The following is a 20571-nucleotide window of genomic DNA, read 5'->3' as shown; positions in this document are numbered from 1 at the left end:
CATTTCCAGCACCATCTTGTACTCTTCAAGTTTAGATTTAGTTTAGTTCAGTTTAGTTTTGAGATACAGCGTGGAAATAGGCCTTTTATACCACCGAGCCTGTCGAACAGCGATCCCCGCGCACTAACACTACCCTATATACACTAGGGACAATTTACAATCATCCCAAGCCAATGAAACTACAAACCTGTACATCTTTTGAGTGTAGGAGAAAATTGGAGATCCTGGAAAAAAACCCATGCAGGTACAAAATCCGTACAGACCGTACCCATAGCCAGGAACGAACCTGGGTCTCTGGTGCCGTAAGGCAGAAACTCGACCGCCGTGCCACCAGGCCTGCCACCGCTTGTTAAAAATGTTAGAGTCTGAACCAGACGAGGACAAATTTGCATTTTGTCTGTGAATGGAACTAATCATAGTGGAATCAAAAGCAAACATCACTGCTTCTGATTTTATGAGGGAGAGAAAATCATTGATGAAACAGGTGATGATGTTTGCATCCAGGATATCACAAGGACCTCCAGTAGAGTTCTGGGTCTGAGATTGTAAACCTACAATACCACAATCACCTCCAGGTTTGGCTGCAGATCGTGGAACAATTTTCCTTCGCTCCATAGATGCTGCTGCACCCGCTGAGTTTCTCCAGCGTTTTTGTGTACCTTCGATTTTCCAGTTTCTGCAGTTCCTTCTTGAACACGTGGAACAATTTTCTCTTGATTCTCATTCAATATATTTGTGGATCGAGATGTAAATTGCTGACGTGTTCAAGAGCAGTAATTAGTGACTTACCTTAGGTATTACATCATCTTACCCTTGTTTGGGCCATTACTGCAATAAGGCTCAAGGGTAGTGGAATATTCCATAACTGCCTGGAAAATTACAGCTTCAATTGCACTCCTCAGTGTCTCTATAATAACCAAATTAAACATTACCTTAGAAGTTCATTTCTTGGAGAACCCATGCAATGAGTAGGAATTGGTGAGTTAGTGCAGGTTTGTAGCACTCTTCCATTCTTCTGTGAGTGATGCTGTTGAGTATTCAAGAGTCAAGAATCATATGTACTGGGACCAGAACAATGAAATTCTTCCTTGCTTTACAGGCATATTAAACACAACAACACAACAAACAAATATACAATAAGTTATCAGTTATGTAGGCAAACCAGACTGTGAAAGTGCAAGCCAAAATATGTAAGGCAACCTTAGTAGTGCATAGTACTTAGCTGTTCGATGCTGGGGTGGGATAGTGGTTAGGGTTGTGCAGGATGGTTTAAGATGGTTATTGAGAACAAGCTGTTCATGAACCTGGAGGTAATGGTTCACCTGCTACTATACCTTTATACTGATGGCATCGACTAGATGCGAGCATGGCCAAACTGGTATGGGTCATTGATGAAATTATTTGCCTTCTTGAGGCATTCTTGTATAACTATAATTTGGAAATAATCTGGTTTTAATTACAGTGAGTCAGTATCAACTTCTAATCTCAATGCTCTTAAAATTATTTTCTGTAGGATCTAGGAAACAAGGATTTGAATCGGGATAAAATTTATCTGATTTGCCAAATTGTTCGAGTTGGGAAGATGGATCTGAAAGAGACAACCCAGAAGAAATGTACTCAGGGGTTAAGACGACCCTTTGGAGTGGCAGGTAATGAGTAGCTACACAATGTATTGTGGTCCAACATTGATGACTGGAAATATGGCAGAGTGGTCAGTATGATTTATTGTGACTGAAACAATGCTTGGCTTAGATAAGATGAATGAGAAAACAAAAAAAAAAACAATAGATAATATTGTTCTAAAGAGATGATTCAGCTGTAAACAGCAGGTTTACACTAACCTTGGGGATTCCTGTGAGCAGAGCGGTGGAAAAACACATACAGTTATTTTGATGAATTTTCATCATATATGAGGCAGCAGCATTATCTACTACACCATCATGCCAGTTGCATGCTTACATTAAAAAACAAATGGAGATTTAATCCAATTTGGGTAAAGATTTTCATTCCGTCTCTCATGTCTGTAAAGTGTCCCAGGAATTTAAATGCCATGATTATAGATGTTTCGGACATTTGATGAACACAATTATTTATATATGATTTTGAATTGGATTTATTTTTGGATAGGAAAGAGTTGCACAAAACATTATTCTTCCAGATATTTGACTGGGGTTAGAGACAAAAGGGCCTGCCGATGCTGCTCTCTGGAGTTTAAAAAAATAGCTGTTGGCGAAACTCAATAGGTCATGCTGCATCTATGGAGGTAAAGGGGCAGTCAACATTTCAAAACAAGTCCCCAAAGGCTCTCAAACTAAAATGTTGATTGTTTGCTTTTAGTTGATGCCTTCTTGAGGTGATTTAATTATTTGGCTTAGGTCTATTTTTGACAAGTATACCTAGATGATGATAAGAATGAACTTGATGGAAAGATTGTTTTTTGTTGTCATTCCTTTCTAATCTAAATTCATTTATTTTTACTCAGTAACTCAGGAACATGAGTCTAAGGGTTTACACATTGTGACAATAGAGAATTACATCAAAAAGCTTAACATGTTCTTCTTTAAAATAATTTCCCATTGTCTATATTACAATTTAATCTATCCATTGTACAAAAAGACAATTTGTTTTCTAATTGGCTCTTTCAATCAATAAATATTACATTGTATTTATCTGTCCCTGAGCAGATTTCTTACAAAATGATTCATAAATTATAATTGTCTTGTCACTTCACACATTTCTCAGTGTATTTCTACAAGTAGAGCTTGCACAGAACCCAGTGTGTGGAACATTTCAATAGGCTCAAGTTAAGCAACTAAAAAATTCATGTTAAGCGTAACAAATTAATCTAATGATAGCTCAAGGTAGCGCAGATTGGTAATGGTCAAGGTTAACACTAACATAAAGAATCATCAACTCAATCATGATGTTGATCTGTTGGATAATGAAGGCAAGTAGATTGGAACCAACATATTTGGATAGCTTTCGTAGATGCAGGTTACTTTTGGAGAGACAAATAATGGCCAAGTGGATTTGGACATCAGTATCTATTTCATGATTTAATAAATTGACATACTTTTTCGAATGAGCAGCATATTTTCGAGTTATAGATTTTCATAAAACCTTTCCTCAGTGACATTCCATACAATATGTAATACCTAAATGCGATAATATATGGACTTACAATGCAATATGTTAACTTTTTAATTAAATACTGCTGCCTACATTCTCTCGATATGAAAAATATATTGCTTTCTTTTCAAAGCCTTTGTTAGTTCATGATGGTACTTTCAAAGAGCATTGCAATTGGTGTCTCTCGACCTGCATTCTTATATCACTCCATTTTATTTCTCATGAAGAGTACAACATATTTTCTGATACACATTTGGTATCCATAACCATTGCCCACCAACCAAACATCCCTTCTCATGGGATATGCTTGAGCAGGTCAATCTTAACGATCCATTGCATAAAGTAGTCTTTTCTCATGTTGACTTTGATTCATTTGAGAAACAGTCTTAAATCAGCTCCCTCTGGTTATTGACTTTTCACCTGGAAACTGATCCTTTATTTTCCATCCAGTTAAGTTGAGTTAAGATTCTTGTCACTTGCACAAATACAGTGAGGTACAAATACACTGAAAATGTTGCTTGCAGCAGCATCACAAGCAGATAAACTCAGACAACACACACACAAAAACAGAATTATACATTAAATTCACATAAATTCTGCAAGATAGTGAAAAGAAAAAAAAAGATGGCAAAAAACAAGGTATTAGTACCTAAGCACAATTAGAAAAAAACAGACCATGATAATGCAAGAAGTGGTCCATAGTGTTCTGCTTGTCGAGGTATGATTAGGGTTGTGCTGGTCGATAGTTGCAGGAAAGTAGCTTTTCATGACATTGGTGTGCAACTTTCAGCTTCTGCACCTCCTGCCCAATGGTACTAATGAGACAAGGGCTTTTCCTGGAAGGTGGGGATCCTTGATGATGGATGCTGTCTTCCTGAGGCAGGATCTCATGTAGATGTTTTCCATGGTGGAGAGGGATGTGTCTATGCTTGACCGGGTTGAGTCTACCACGTTCTGCAGCCCCTTGAGTTCCTGTGCGTGGGAATTGCTGCATCAGACCATGATTTTACCAGTATCTATGTATCTGAATCTTTCATAATTTTAACATCTCCATCAAATCCAGTCTTTGTCTTCTTTGTTCTGAGAGCAACTCCTAGCTGCAACTACTCCCAACACTGGAGACATTTTAACATTGTTGGGAACATAACTCTAAGTAAGCATTTGTCAGGACAAATGAAGGCACATGTAGTTACCTCAGTCCTATCCGTATTGATGCAATAACCTCTGAAAACAATTGCATAGCTTTATTCTTAGCATAGTTGAAATAGCAAGCAATCAAATTTACCATCTCAGATTCATGCCAATATCCGACAATATGTTGCGCAATAAATATTCCTCATCCCTAACTAGAAACATAGAAAATAGATGGAAGAGTAGGCCATTCGGCCCTTTGAGCCAGCTCCGCCATTCAATATGATCATGGCTGATCTTCCAGAATCAGTACCCTGTTCCTGCTTTCTCCCCATATCTCTTGATTCTGTTAGCCCGAAGAGCTACGTATATCCAACACTCTCTTTAAATCATCCAGTGAATTGGCCTCCACTTCATTCTGTGGCAGAGAATTCCACAGATTCACAACTCTCTGGGTGAAAAAGTGTTTCCTCCTCTCAGTCCTAAATGGCCTACCCCTTATTCTTAAACTGTGACCTCTGGTTCTGGACTACCCCAACATCGGGGACATTTTTCCTGCAGATAACTACGGATACTGTCTCCCCCAGCCACCTTATCCATTTCTAATATCCTCTTCATAAGATTGTTCTGTGAATACCAAGTGCTACCAAGAGGAACAGTGCTGCACCTCGGAACCATAGTAGAAACTAGGTTGAGAACATCTGAGTTTATGCTATTTAAAGACTGCCAGAGACCACGACCTTCCATCCCACTAGTCTGGGAGGAGTATTTATTTAAATTCTAATCTAATCTAAACTAATCAGAACAGGATGCTTATTATTTAATAGACAACTATCAGAGAAACTTTGTGATATTCTAAAGACCTACTATATATCATGGTTTAAGCTACAGGACTGACAGTGAATTCATTTCAATTGAATAAACCAGTGACAATTGATTGTCAGCACATTGAGATCAGTGTAGACTCTATTTAATCTGATGGCAAGCCCTTTCACGTTCTGTGTTCCTTGATACTCCGCATTCTATAATTCTCTGACTAACAGACACTGCCGAAATGTAAGTGTCAACAAAGCTAAGTCAATCTGAGCAAGTGGTGAAATGGAAATTTTAATGAAAATGAACATTAAAATTACTTTAAAAACCCTTTTTTGCACTGAATATCCTTGTCTGGCTTGATATGATGATATACATTGTACAGTGCTTCAAGCTGAGAGAGGATTGTGCAGAGGAATGGAACATATCAGTTCTGTTTGCATCCATGGCTGTTGGTTGCCTGCTGCTTGTTTTACTCCCCTTTCATATGTTTCTATTAAGCTGTTCCATCAATCCTGTACTGCACCCCCCCCCCCCCTTCCCCTCCCCCCCATGCATACCCAACCTCTTCTGAAATTGCCAATCAATTCTCCAGCAGTTTCACTCTCTTTTTTGATGAAATCATTAAGAATAGAACTTACCGGGCTATCTTAACGGAACATATTAAAGTTAAACCAATCCCATACGGATTCAGGAACTGGTTTGCAATAATCTGCATCAAAACCCGCCTGGTGGATATATACAATCCTACACCACATATGAGTTTTCTGCTTCTCTGATCACTGCCTTTCATGGTGACCGATGAATAAGTACCAACAGATGGCAAATTTCATTGCAATTTTGCAGGGCAGCACAGCTGCACAACTGGTGGAGCTGCTGCCTCACAGCACCAGAGACCAGGTTTGATCCTGGCCTCAGGTGCTGTCTCTGTGGAGTTTATACATTTTCCCAGTGACTGCATGGGTTTTCCTCCAGGTGCTCTGGTTTCCTACATCCCAAAGATGTGTGGGTTGGTGGGTTAATTGTCCTCTATAAATTGTCCCTGTTGTGCAGGGAGTGGATGAGAAAGTAGGATCAAGTATAGAACTAGTGTGAACAGGTGATTGGCGTGGTCTTGGTGGGCTGAAAGGCCTGTATCTATCTGCCTGGGTACCAGAAAGATAAACCATTTCCTAAACATCTCGATTTTATTCCATCTGCAGAAAATTTAATAAATGGCATCACCCATTGGATTTTGACATATTGAACATTAGAAAGCAGGAAGATCAAAGCTTGGTTAATAATTTTACAAAGTGCTTCTTTTTATGATGCTTTTTTCACTCTTTCAGCTTCACTAACATAAATGGCATATTACACAGCAATAATACATTGTTTGAATTCTTCCACACAGTACCTCCCATCTTAATAAGTTGAAGCATATGATGAAGCAAGTTAGTTCTGGGATTTATACTCAGAACATAGAATATAGAAAATGATAATGGAGAAACAGGCCCTATGACACACCAGGCATCTCCTGAAAAACAATCTTCACAAATACCAGGAAGCGGTAAAATCTGCTAGAACTAAATATTTCTCCACCCTCATCTCCAAAACCGCTCATAATTCCAAGGTCCTTTTTAGCACCATCACCTCCATCATGTGTCCTGCCCCCATCACCAGCTTAACTGGGTCCCCTGCTAAGTGCGAGGAATTTACTACATTTTTCACCAGCAAAGTAAAAAACATGAGAACAAATATTTCCCCTCCCACCTATGACCTGGCTGTCTCATTGGTCTGCTCTTCAAAATTAGATCTTTTCCAACCTGTTACTCTACCTTCCCTTGTAAAACTGATCACCACCTTGAAACCTACTATCTGCCCCCTCGACACTGTCCCCTCTGCCCTCCTAAAGGACGTCATTACAACAGCCGGCCCCAGCATCCTCGCCATCTTCAACAGCTCTCTGGCCACTGGCACTGTACCTACCTGCTTCAAGCCTGTGGTGGTGCAGCCACTCCAGAAAGAAAAAAACCTCGACCACACCTTGCCAAGCAACTACAGACCCATTTCTAAACTGCCTTTCCTCTCAAAAGCCCTTGAAAAGGTAATTTTAAGTCAACTTATGCCTTACCTTCACCAAAACACTATCTTGGAAACTTTCCAATCAGGTTTCGGGGCCCACCGTAGCACAGAGTCTGCCGTTGAAGGTACATATGTCCTCTATGTCTACAAAGCCCTCAATGGGCTTGCCCCCTCCTACATTAAAAGTCTTCTCACCCACCACTCCACCTCCAGATGCCTCAGATCGGACGACTTGGGGCTGCTGAATATCCCACGGTCTAGGCATAAGCTTAGGAGCGACCGCTCCTTTGCAGTTGCAACTCTTAGACTGAGGAACAGCATCCCCTTCCCATCAGAACTGCCCCCTCCATCGACTCCTTTAAGTCAAGACTAAAAACGTATCTATACTCACAAGCCTTTCCTGACATCCACTGAGCGAGGGCTAGATGTATATATGTATGTAGTTTGTTTGTTTATACTATTCTTATAACAAATGTAAAGCACTTTGGCTAACGAGAGTTGTTTTTAAAAATGCTATATAAATAAATGTGACTTGACATGACTTGACTGAATTTCTATGCCAAGTTTAAATTGCACAGTAGTCTGCACATGCCTCAAAGCATTAGGGTCAAGCAGCATTCAAGGAGGACATGGATAGGTGACAATTCAGATCAGGATGCTTCATCAGCATGAAGAAGGGTCCCAACCCAAAATGTCGCCTTTCCATGTCCACCAAAGATGTTGCCTGAACGAATAGGTTACTTCAGCTCTTTGCAGTTTTTTGGTAAACCAGCATCTGCAGTTCCTTGCATTCCTTGGTTTTTGTTTATATATCTGTCTAAATGCCCCTTAAACCTTGCTGTAGTATCTGGTTCCATCACCTTCCCTGGCAGCATTTAAAGTGTTCCAAGCCCCTCTCACCCTATGTTTAATAAAACCTACAAAGTAAATCGTATTCAAACATTCCCCTTTTCACCTTACTGTTGAGCCCTAAAGAAGATGGCGAATGGCCAGCAACAACTATCAAGGCAGGAACTTGTCTTCTGAGGCTGCCGTCTCCAAGCCCATTTTGTTCTCAACGTTCTTTGATTTCTTTTTGATTCCACATAACAGAAAGCTGCTGCAGCTGTGAAGAGCAAGAGAGTTAATGGGAGCCAGGTTATTCCAGCTACCAAAGAATGATTAACAGCGTTAATAACAATGAAACTGTTAATTATTTAAACTGAGTTCAAATTCTCTGACTTTGTGGTGGATTATTAGCTTTAGATTTCACAGCCGGTAGGAAAGACACACGGCCATTGAGAGAGATAGCCACCTTGCTACCTGTTCTATCAATATATGCTGCACTCAGCTTCTTTGTCATTTTTTAACTTTGACTTCTGGTGTTTCGATTGGTTCTGTGTGTCTTCAAAGCTCAGGAGACATTAAAGAGATTTCATGGAATCATAATACCTCACAGCACCAAAGGAATCTATTCAGCTTTTCATTCTTGCAGTTTTGACAGATCATCTCAATTAGCCCCACTCTCCCGTTTCTCCTCCTGCATCTCGATGCTTTCTCGGTTTTAAAGATCTGTGGATAAAAGCACTTTGATGTCACACATTGCTAATGACTCGGCTAATTCCTCATTGTTGTTCTTGGACTACTCGGTAATGCTTGAAGCAGCAAACGACTCCCAGGAGACATAGATGGGTTCACACCTGAACACAAGCCACCAAACAAATCAAGATAGATTAGAAAAACAACAATGTCAGAGAGAATAAAAAGATGTCCCTGCTGATTAAACTGTGAGGGAATATGCAGTTCATTTTCAATTATTTTCTCACAGCAGATAGACACAAAATGCAGGAGTTAACTCAACGGGACAGGAGAGAAGGAATGGGTGACTTTTCAGGTCGACACCTTTCTTCAGTCAACCCAAAACATCATCCATTCCTTCTCTCCAGAGATGCTACCTGACCCGCTGAGTTACTCCTGCATTTTGTGTCTATTTTCGGTTTAAACCAGCATCTGCAGTTCCTTCCTACATATTTTCTCACAGTATTTTGATCTATTCGTTTAGTTTAAAAGCAACAATTTGGGTGGTAGATTCGCATCTTGAAATGTTGGGAGTTTGGCACGGTGCTGTAGATACTGCCTCTCAGCTCCAGAGACCTCTACTCCCTCCTTACCTCCGGTGCTGTCTGTGCAGAGTTTCCACCCTCTCCCTGTGTTTGCACAGGTTTCCCTCGCATATCCCGCAACATGTGGGTTGCTAAGCTAATTGGCAACTATCAATTCTCCTTAATGTGGATGAGTGATAGAACTTCAAGGGATGGGGATTGTTTATTGGAAATTGAGTAATTACAATGGATGAGCATGGGATTAATACAAAAACGGGTGCTTGATGGTTGTGGTTGACTCAATGGACCGAAGAGGCTGTTTCTGTGCCACATATTTCTTGATTCGAAGACATGTTATTGAATATACCTTGACTCAATAACATGCTTTACATAGCACCATAGAGTCATAGTGTGGAAACAGGCACTTTGACCCAACTTGCTCACATCGGTCAACATGCCCCAGCTACACTAGTCCCACCTGCCTGCGTTTGGGCCATATCCCTCCAAATTGTCCTATGGATGTACCTGTTTATCTGTTTCTTATATGTTAATCTACAAATTATTTGACTCGCTGAATCACTTTCTGCCACCTGCTTCAGTGTCATTTTCAGATTAATGCTGTTGTGGTCCATGGGGTCAGAACTGTTATATTTAACATTATCAGTCTGCTTAACAAGAGAATTAGCAAGTTTGTTCACGATTGTAAGCTAATTGGCGTTCAGCGCGTTCTCAGGTTTATGTTACCCTTTAGATATTGGATCAAAAAAATGGAGCACTGGAGGCCATAGTGAACGTAAAGTGCTTTTATGATCCATCATACAATCTCCAGAACTATGATGAACAATGCCTCTTCATTATTACACTTTTAATAGTATTTGATGTATAGTTGGCCTTGATGGAATTGGTAAAGTCAGTGGTATCTTATCATCTGCTCTCATTATAGACTAATAATACTCCATCTCTGCTACATTGACTCTTTTGTGTTTCCTTTCAGTTATGGACATCACTGATATTGTGAAAGGCAAAGCAGAGAGCGATGAAGAGAAGCAGCATTTTATACCTTTCCATCCGTGAGTCACTCCATCTCATGAATTCCTTGCCTTCAGTGTGTGTGGGCAGTCATCTGTTAGTTTTGAAAGGATAGTAATGAAAGGGATGCTTCGTTCATTTTCATAATCATAGATTTTCGTGCAAAGCATCAAATGTAATAATTTGTTTGGGTCAATAGTTGTTAGCAACAGTGCCAGTCCTTTACAAAAAAATCCCGCTAGCCTCTTACTTCCTGTGAGGTCAGTCTGAAGGGAATCCTCCCACAATATTAATACACTCACTAAATAATTGAAACCAAAGGACACCTTCCCTTGGTCTTTCAAAGTTTCCGAACATAAATGATATGTGCAATTCTATCAAAACGTTGTAAACATAAAAAAATCCAAAACAACTTTCTGGAAATATATCTAGATATCCTGTCACATTGATTTTAATTATCATTGTGGTTAATTGTTGGGAAAATAAAATTCACTCTCCACTCATTCTCCCCCCTTCACCCCCCTCTCCCTCCCTTCTCCCCACTTTTTTAAAGGACTTACCGTACACTGTGCTTTAGCCGTCTTTTTACAGCGCCAACCTTCCTGTTCATCACGGTGTGTGTCCGTTTCACCTTGGCTTTGCACCTTGTGAATTTTATTAGACAGCACTCTCCCCCCCGTGCCCTGTCCCCCGCCTGCATAACGGGCTGGTGAAGGAAGTTATGTGTTTGTGTGCGTGTGTGTGTGTTCCATTCTGATAGTCACTGTTCCAGTTGCCGGTTTTTCAGGCGACTGCCGGCAACTTAACAGTTGCCGGCAGTCTGCTGAAAATTCGCCTAAGTGGGACAGGCCCATTAGCCTGGCTGTGGCAAGACTTGGTCGGTGGATAGGAGTGGAGGTGATGCAGCATTTCTTGGACTTCGCTTCATAGCCTATATGCAAGTAAGCAAAAAAAACAACCACTTATTTCTGCTTGATTTCCATTCAATCTTCACGATTAAGTGGTGGAACTATTAGGCTTCTTTTGGTCATAGTGATGTTGTGGTTGTTGATCACACTAAACTCTCAGAGTTTTGAAGCACTGCTGGAGAGACATGTGTTCAAATCCTACCATGGTAGGTGAGGAATTTAATAAATTTGAAAATGAGAAACAAATAGTTTCAGTACCAATCGGCATGAAACTACCAGCTGGATGTAAACATCTCATCTGGTCCACAATTGTCTTTAGGTGAAAGGAAATGAGCCATATTCACCCAGTTTGGTCTCAATCTGTCTCCAGATGTGGCTATTAAATGGTTGCAAAATGAGAAGGCAGATACTGATCACATACAGACTGGCATTGCCTGTGGCATCGAAGCATCATGGACAATGGAATAAAACAAAGATCACTAGGCATTCGTTGTCTATAGACTCCCATGGAGAATAAGCTTAAGGATGTCAAGAGAGTCTCCAGTTACTGCCTGTGCCATATTCGTCAGGAGAGATTGATAATTATTAGTGTAATGTGAGAGTGAATATAAGTGTGTGTGTGTGTGTGTGTGTGTGGGTGCAAGTGCACCACGTGAGAGAGTTGTGCAAAAAAAAGTCTGTGTATTTGTGTGTATATTCTGAATGCGTATGAGAGTGTTGAGATGTGTGTAATTTAAGAGTGCAAGTGAGGGTGCTTGTCGTCTGAGAATGTGTGTGTGAGAGTATTTGTGCGTACAGTGACAGTGTACTGGATTGGGTACAAAAATGGGTATAATTATTTATGTTTGTGTCCTGTGAGTGTGAGTGTACGGCAAAATGTGAGAGTGCATGTGGCTAATATGAAAATGAATGTGTGGGTGTAATGGGGGTGTGTATGAGAGAGTGGAATGTGACTGTTTAGGAATGTGTATGTAATGTGAGTGTGTGGGAGAATGTGTGTGATGTGAGTGTGTGGGTGTAAGTGTGTAATGTGAGTGTGTGGGAGTATGTGTGTGTTTGGGAGTATGTGTGTAATGTGTGTGTGTGGGATATGTGTGTAATGTTTGTGTGTGCATGAGTATGTGTGAAGATACGTGTGCCCTTGTGTGTGTGCGTATTGTGTAGGGTGAGAGTGTTTGGGAGTGTGTGTGTGTGTGTATTGAGAAGGGTGAGAGTGTTTGGGATTGTGTGCGTGTATTGTGTAGGATGAGCGTGTTTGAGAGTGTGTGTACGTGTATTGAGAAGGGTGAGCGTGTTTTGGAGTGTGTGTGTGTGTGTGTGTATTGTGTAGGGTGAGAGTATTTGGGAGTGTGTGTATTGAGAAGGGTGAGCGTGTTTTGGAGTGTGTGTGTATTGTGTAGGGTGAGAGTGTTTTGGAGTGTGTGTGTGTGTGTATTGAGAAGGGTGAGCGTGTTTGGGAGTGCGTGTGTGTGTATTGAGAAGGGTGAGCGTGTTTTGGAGTGTCTGTGCATGTTGTGTGATGTGAATGTACGTGCATGTGGGCGATGTTGTTGGCAAAGAAAACTCAATCATTTTTCATTACGATGAAAAGCAAACATTATTTCTCCTCCTACACATATGCGTGCATATGTAAGCTCTCATTATATTTAATTAAAAATAAATGTTCTACTAATTCAATTTCAAGTTTGGATTTGTTCGTTGAAGGGTCAAAAATTCAGATTGCAGAGATTCAATCTGTTATCCAAACCATGAATTAATGCCTTCCAGTGACAACCCCTTCTCCTGACTCCAACATTCTGTCAAGCCTTCTTCCACCCCACTGACCCCCATTGAATCCAGCCCATACCCCTGTCCAGTTTACCTCCATCCCCCCTGACCTCCCTCCCTCTTCCTGATGCAGTAGCGTTAGTCCTCAGCAGAGGCCTTACCTTTGTACTCCAATGCTCTTTTTCCATCACATCTGCTTCTGAGCCTTTTTAGTTTAGTTTAGTTTAGAGATACAGCATGAAATAGCTCCTTCGGCCCACTGAGTCTGCGCTGACCAGCAATCCCCACATACCAGCACTATCCTGCACACAAGTTCAATTTACAATTTTACTGAAGCCAATTAACTTACAAATTGTATGTCTTTGGAGCGTGAAGGAAACTAGACCAATTGCAGAAAATTTCCCAAGGAGAAAGTACAAACTCAGTACAGACAGGACCCGTAGTCAGGATCGAATCTGGATCCCTGGCGCTGTAAAGGGCCTGTCCCACTTAGGCGAATTTTTCGTCGACAGACGGGAAATAGGTTGTGGCCCCATGGCGCGGCGTGACGCCTGTATTGCCTTGAGCTGTTGCCTCAAGTGTCGTGGCCTTTTTCTTGTCGCCACTTGGTTTTGAAATGTTCAAAACATCTCGGCGACAGTTAGCTTGACGTTGCGTGACTTCTCCTGGCGTAGGTGCTGTCGTAGGTTGTCGTAGGCTGTCGCCAGGTTGACTTCATCTGACGTTGGCTGTCGCCGGGTGCTGACTTTGGTGAATTCAAGTGGCGGCAGCCTACGTCATGCTACGTCAACCAGCGACAGTATCGGCGTCACGAGAAGTCACGTTGTGTCATTTGAAAAAAAGTGCACCGCTCCGCCTCTCTTCAGTTGATGCCATCAGGGTCGTAGCTTGTTGTATGTTGACTTTGGTTGTTGTAGGCTGTCATCTATATCGTCGTAGGCTGTCGTGGGTGTTGTTGTGGGTTGACGTCACGTGCCGCGAAGAATTGGGACGCCGGTTGACATAGCTTGTCGTTGCTTGACGTCGACTAGGTGGCAGCCTGTCATAGACATTGTCGTAAGGGGCCGGTTTCTTGGCGTCACGCCACGACAGTGACTGTCGCCGACTGCTGCCGAAAAAGTTGCCTAAGTGGGACAGGCCCTTAAGGCAGCATCTCTACTGCTGCGCCACTGTGCTGCCCTGGCAAGGAGTCCTCACCGCCCAGTGACCCCTTGTCCCATCTCCTACTCTCTAAGAGTCTGAAGAAGGGTCCTGACCTGAAACCTTACATATCCATGTTCTCCTGAGATGCTGCCTGACCCACTGAGCTACTTATCTAGCCCAGTCCATCAAACAATCCAGCATTCCAGCCTCCCTCGACGACCCCTTGGGAAAGCAGCCAACTTTATCACGACCACTCACATCCCAGTAATTCTCTCTTCTCCCCTCTCCCATCAGGCTGGAGAACTACACGCCTGAAAGCATGTCCCACTAGATTCAAGAATAGTTCTCTCCCTGCTGTTATGAGACTCTTGAACTAACCTGTTATAAATTAATTCCTGATCTCTCAGTCTACCTCGGTGTGGCACTTGCACCTTTCTTTTTTATCTGCACTTTGTCTGAAGCTGTAAACTACATTCTGTGCTCTGTTTCCTTTCTCTATTTGCCCAGCCTGTTGTTATCATGTATGGTATGATTTGTCTGGATAGCATGCTAAACAAATTGGCCCATGTGACAATAATAAACTATACCAATACTTCCTGGTGAAAAGAAAAGCAATCCCTTTCTCCCGTTTCACTCGAGAGTTAACAGCAAGAGTTGGGTCATCATGTTACACCTGTACAAGACGTTGGTGAGACTACACGTGCAATATTGTGTGCAGTTCTGGTCATCGCACTATAGGAAGATTTTGATTAAAACTGAGGGGAACAGATACAATTCACAAGGATATTTCTTCGATTTGTGGGCTTGAGATATGAGGAAACTGGAGAGATTGGGACAGTTCTCTCTGGAGTGACGGATGATGACGAGTGATCTGATAGAGATTTATAATAAAACATGAGAGGAATGGAATATGTGATGGTCACAGTCTTTGTCCCAGGGTAAGGGTGTCTAAAACTTGAGGGGATAGGTTTAAGGTGAGATGGGAAATTTTCAAAAGAAACGCAGGAGGTAAGATGGTGGGTATATGGAACGTGCTGCCAGAGGACGTGGTTAAGGCAGGCACAACTACAACATTGAAATACTATTTGGACAGGTTCATGGATAGGAAAGGTTTAGAGCGATATGGGCCAAATGCAGGCAAATGGGACTTGCTTAGGAAGGCACCTCGATTGGCATTGATGAGCTAAGGCAAAGGGGTTGTTTCTGTGCTGTATAAGAAACATAGAAACATAGAAAAATAGGTGCAGGAGTAAGCCATTCAATATGATCATGGATGATCATCTAAAATCAGTCCTCCATTCCTGCTTTTTCCCCATATCCCTTGATTCTTTTTGCCCTAAGAGCTAAATCTAACTATGACTATGGCTCTGTAATTATCTATAATGGGAAAAAGATGCAGGAAACCTCAGTTGAAAATTCAGTGGACGATTCTCCCATTGAATATAATTGAACTGGGTTTGGTGATGCTAATACCAACCTTTTTCTAGCTTGGATGCTTCACATGTCTTCAGAAATGAACAGCAACATTTTATTTCAAAGTTATCACTTTTTCGTAAACATCCACTGCACAATGTCTGAGTTTCTGAGCATGACCACAATGTATCCAGGAATCTTTATATCCACCACTTTGCATTCATGTATCGCTGTGCTTTTATCCTGCAGCCATTGCATTCCAATCACCTTCATTATCATTTTTGTTTTTGCAGGTTTGTAGCAGAGAATGATTTTCTGCACTCCTTACTCAATCGTGTAATTTCCACCAAATCTGGGGATGAAAAAGGACAAGGTAATCCTTTTGATCATGCTACTAATTCTTCCTTCCTGGGTTATATGCACATTAGAATAACATCATTTTATGTCTTGTCAATATTTGTTAATAGTCACTCTGCTTCCGGTGGTAATGACTGAAGGAAGTGGTCTGCATATTGCATAGTGCATAGTGGGCTGGGTACCAGCAGCTTTGGGTGTGTCAGTACACTCTGACTGCAATAATATCCAGAAGACATTAGAAGCTTGAATACGGGATTGTATACTTTACTGAAGATGGATAGTAAGGCACACCCAGACATGCCTCATAATGATGACACTTTGATTATTAACATATAGTACGGGGCGGCACTGTGGTGTAGCGGTAGAGCTATTGCCTTACAGCGCAAAGGACCTGGGTTAGATCCTGACTACAGGTGCTTGTCTGTACGGAGTTTGTATGTTTTCCCCGTGACCTGTGTGGGTTTTCTCCGAGATTTTCGGTTTCCTCCCACACTCCAAAGACGTACAGGTTTGTAGGTTAATTGGCTTGGTATGAATGTAAATTGTCCCTCGTGTAAGCTAGTGTTAAAGTGCGGGGATCGCTGGTCGGTGCGGACTCAGTGGGCCAAAGGGCCTGTTTCCACACTGTATCTCTAAACTAAACTAAACTACATTTGCATAGGACACAAAGCTCCTTATGCTGTTCTTTGATTAGAACTTATTAACAATGTGGTTTTCTGTTCAGATGGTATTCAGAGGTTATACCCGCATATAAATACATATGTATGCCCCACAGAAGAATTTAATATGAAGTAAAGATGAATTGAATAAGAGTCATAGAATTAGGGCTCAAATTGATCTGAGATTACACCTAATTAGATTATGCCAGAAGCTAAATCCAGTGAGATTTCTTTCTGAAGTGTCACTTAGTCTTACTACATGATAAAAGTGTTGCATTGGAGGGAAATGAATGTACTGCTGTTGTGCATAAAATAAAATAGGAACTGCAAATGCTAATTCACACCAAAGATTGACACAAAATGGTGGAGTAACTCAGCGACGTTTCGGGTGATGGGTGACGTTTCAGTCTGAAGAAGGGTCTCGATCCGAAACGTCACCCATTCGTTCTCTCCAGAGATGCTGCCCGTCCCGCTGAGTTACTCCAGCATTTTGTGTCCATCTTCAACGGAATAAACCTATCGGATTAGTCAAACCTCATGAACAGTTGGGCTGTTTGCAATGGCATATTAGCATGATTCTTTGAATAATCCCATTTACAGTGGGTACAGCGATCAAATAATTCAGTTGGTTTCCACTCTGCTAATGCTTCTATCCAGTTAATGATTTGATTGCCCACCACAGTCATTGCCTGACCTTGAAACTCAGCTCCTACTTTGGAGGGAAAGGATTGGCAGCATTTCGGCTCAAGCTTCTTCTTCAGCAGTTTGTGTTTTGCTCAAGATTCCAACGTTTGCTGTTCCTTGTGTCTCTATCATTTCTTTTATTGCTGAAAACTGGTCCCCATTCAGAATCTAACTTCAAAACCAATTGTTCAAACAATCAACACATTCCTAAAATGTTTGCAGACATAAATATTCTACTCTTTTCTTCCTTAGCATAAAAACAAACCACTGGAGGAGCTCAACAGGTCAGGCAGCATCTGTGGAAGGAAATGGATTAAATATTTTGGTTCGGGAGCCATCTTTAGATTGAAGGAGTAGATGGGAGTTTTTTTTAGTTTAGAGATACAGCACAGAAACAGGCCCTTCGGCCCACTGAGTCCCCGCTGACCAGTGATCCCCGCACTCTAAAGGGCCTGGCCCACTTAGACGACTAAGTCGGCAACTACAGGCGACTAGGCTGTCGCCACATGGTTGCGGGGTGACGCCTGTATGGTCATGAGTTGTCTCCACAAGTCGCCTAATGAGTCGTAACTTTTTTCTGGATTTTGAAATGTTCAAAACCTTTCGGCGACTGTAGGCTTGACATAGCTTGTCTTCTCCTGTCGTAGGTTGTTGCCAGGATGACGCAGGTTGTCGCCAGGTGCTAACTTCGGTGAATTCCATTGCGACTACCTACGTCAACCTACGTCAACTGGCGACAGGTACCGGCGACTGAATTGTCTTCAGTTGTCTTCAGTTGTTACTGACAGGATCGTAGCTTGTCGCAGTTGTACGTTGGTTGACTTTGGTTGTCGTAGATTATTGCCTGTGTGTTCGTAGGATGTTGTAGGTGTGGTCGTAGGTGGACGTCCCAATGGGTCGCCGGTTGTCGGTAGCTTGTGGTTGCTTGACGTCGACTAGGTGGTAGGTTGATGTAGACATTGTCATAGGGAGGGTCCAGTTGCCAGTTTTTCGGTGACCTGCTACAACTGTGACTGTCACCGGCAGTCGCTGAAAAAATTGCCTAACTGGGACAGGCCCTTAACACTATCCTACACACACTCGGGAAATTTACAATTTTACTGAAGCTAATTAACCTACAAAGCTGTATGTCTTTGTAGTGTGGGAGGAAACCAGAGAAAATCCATACAGGTCATGGGCACACAAGCACCTGTGGTCAGGATCGAACCCGGGTCTCTGGCGCTGTAAGGCAGCAACTCTAGCTGGTGAAAAGAGGGGAAGAGTTGAATTAAGACCTGGCAAGTGATATATAGAAGGTACACAAAATTGTTGGAGAAACTCAGCGGGTGCAGCAGCATTTATGGAGCGAAGGAAATAGGCGACGTTTCGGGCCGAAACCCTTCTTCAGACTGATGGGGGGTGGGGGGGAGAAGGAAGGAAAAGGGGAGGAGGAGGAGCCCGAGGGCGGGCGGGTGGGAGGAGACAGCTAGAGGGTTAAGGAAGGGGAGGAGACAGCAAGGACTAGCAAAATAGGTAGATCCAGGTAAGGGGGGTTGCTTGACAAATTTGTTGGGGGGGGGGGGAGGTGGGGGTAAGTAACCAATGATGGAGGTGAGAAGTAGAGAAGCCAAAAGGGTGTAAATAGTGGAACCTGATAAGAAAGCAAGGTGGCGAGTGAAATGTAGACCCAGGGGGAAGAATGGTGAGTGGAAGTAAATGGGGTGAGGAAGAAAAATGAGGGCCAGCACTTGCAACCCCCTCTTCTCCTCCCTCTTTCTACCAGCTACATCCCCTCCACTCAACCAGCCTGAAGAAGGGTCCTGACCCAAAATGTCACCTGTACATTTCCCTCCACAGGTGCTGCGTGACTCCGTGACATTCCTCCAGCAGTTTGTTTCCTGCTCAGATTCCTGCAGCTGCAGTTTCTTGTGGCTCTTCTTTTCATCCTGTCTGTGTCTCTCTTTGAAGTGAATCAGCAAGTACCCACTCCTTTCCAACCATTATTGCATGCAGTGAGTTGATTCATATCAAGAGAAAGTGTACGGATCATTGAAAAAAGCGTGAGAAAGAAACATAGAAAAATACTAATGCAAATGAAGGTAGAAGTAGGCCATGCAGTTCCTTCAACCTGCTTTATTATTCATTAATATCCTGGATACATCTTGGACTCTAATTCCCTCTCATCCACTTTCCAAATCCTCTGAATAAAAAAAAGAAAATGCTGGAAATTCTCAGCAACAGTTTGGAACGTTAATGAAGAACACAACATCATCAATGGAATGGATAAAATAATGCTCACAGCCTTTTTCCAAGGCTAGTAGATTCTAAAACTAGAGGTCATCGGCCTAAAATGAGAAGCAAGAGATTAAGTAGGACCTCAGGGACACCCTTTTCACACATCCTTCCACAAACCTTTCCTATTGATTTACCTGTCCAAACGACTTTTATATGTTATTTACTTACCTCAACTATTTCCTTTGGCATATCATTTCATGTACCCTTCACCCTCTGTGTGAAAAAGGTGTCCCTCAGGTTATTATTAAATTGTTCCCCTCTCACCTTAAACCTATGCCTGCTAGTTCATGATTGTCCTACTCTGGTGAAAAGACTTTGTGTATTCAACCTATCCATCCTGCCATGATTTGTATACACCTTTATAACTTTAACACTCAGCCTCCTATGCTCCAAGGAATTATGTCTGGGCCTGCCCAACCTCTCCCTATAACACAGACCCTTGAGTCCTGACAACATCCTCATGAATTTTCTCTGCACTTTTTGCAGTCAAATTATATCTTTCCTTTAGCAGGGTGACCAAAATTGAACACAATATTCCAAATATGGCCTCATCTACATCTTGTAAAAAGTATAGCGCAACATCCCAACTTCTATGTTCAATTCCATGACTGATGAAGGCCGGAGTGCCAAATGCTTTCTTCACCACCCCATGTACCTGCAATGTCGCTTTTATCAAAGTATGTACATATTTCTAGATCCCTCTGCCCTACAATGCTCCTCGGGGACCTACTGTGCACTGTGAAGGTCCAATCCTGGTTTAACTTCTCAAAATGCCACACCACACACTTGTGCAAATTAAACTCCATCAGCTAATCCTTGGTCCACTTACCCAACTGATCAAGATCCCACTGTCATTCCTAATAACCATCTTCATTTTCTATGATACCACCTGTTTCTGTGTCATCTGCAAACTTACTAAAAATGCCTTGTATGTTCTCATCCGGTCTCGATCCGAAACATTACCCATTCCTTCTCTCCAGAGATGCTGCCTGTCCCACTGAGTTACACCAGCATTTTTGGTCTCTATCTTCAGTGTAAACCAGCATCTGTAGTTCCTTCCTACACACTTCTCATCCAAATAGCTGATATAGACAAACAACACCAATCCCTGAGACACACTAC

The 20571-nt window shown here is 42.1% G+C and overlaps 1 protein-coding gene across 1 annotated transcript in view; it reads left to right on the top strand.

Annotated features, from left to right (window-relative positions):
* Positions 1–20571, top strand: part of dock2 (dedicator of cytokinesis 2) — a 703541-nt gene that overhangs the window by 99614 nt on the left and 583356 nt on the right. The window contains exons 10-12 of the mRNA XM_033029960.1: positions 1514–1649; positions 10210–10285; positions 15769–15848. Coding sequence (XP_032885851.1) covers positions 1514–1649; positions 10210–10285; positions 15769–15848 — 292 coding nt within the window. The remainder of the gene's footprint in view (positions 1–1513; positions 1650–10209; positions 10286–15768; positions 15849–20571) is intronic.

The sequence above is a fragment of the Amblyraja radiata genome, chromosome 11, assembly GCF_010909765.2.
Source record: "Amblyraja radiata isolate CabotCenter1 chromosome 11, sAmbRad1.1.pri, whole genome shotgun sequence".
NCBI classification, from domain to species: Eukaryota; Metazoa; Chordata; class Chondrichthyes; order Rajiformes; family Rajidae; genus Amblyraja; species Amblyraja radiata.
The sequence above is the reverse complement of the archived record's forward strand: the minus strand, read 5'-3'. Positions and strand labels throughout refer to the sequence as shown.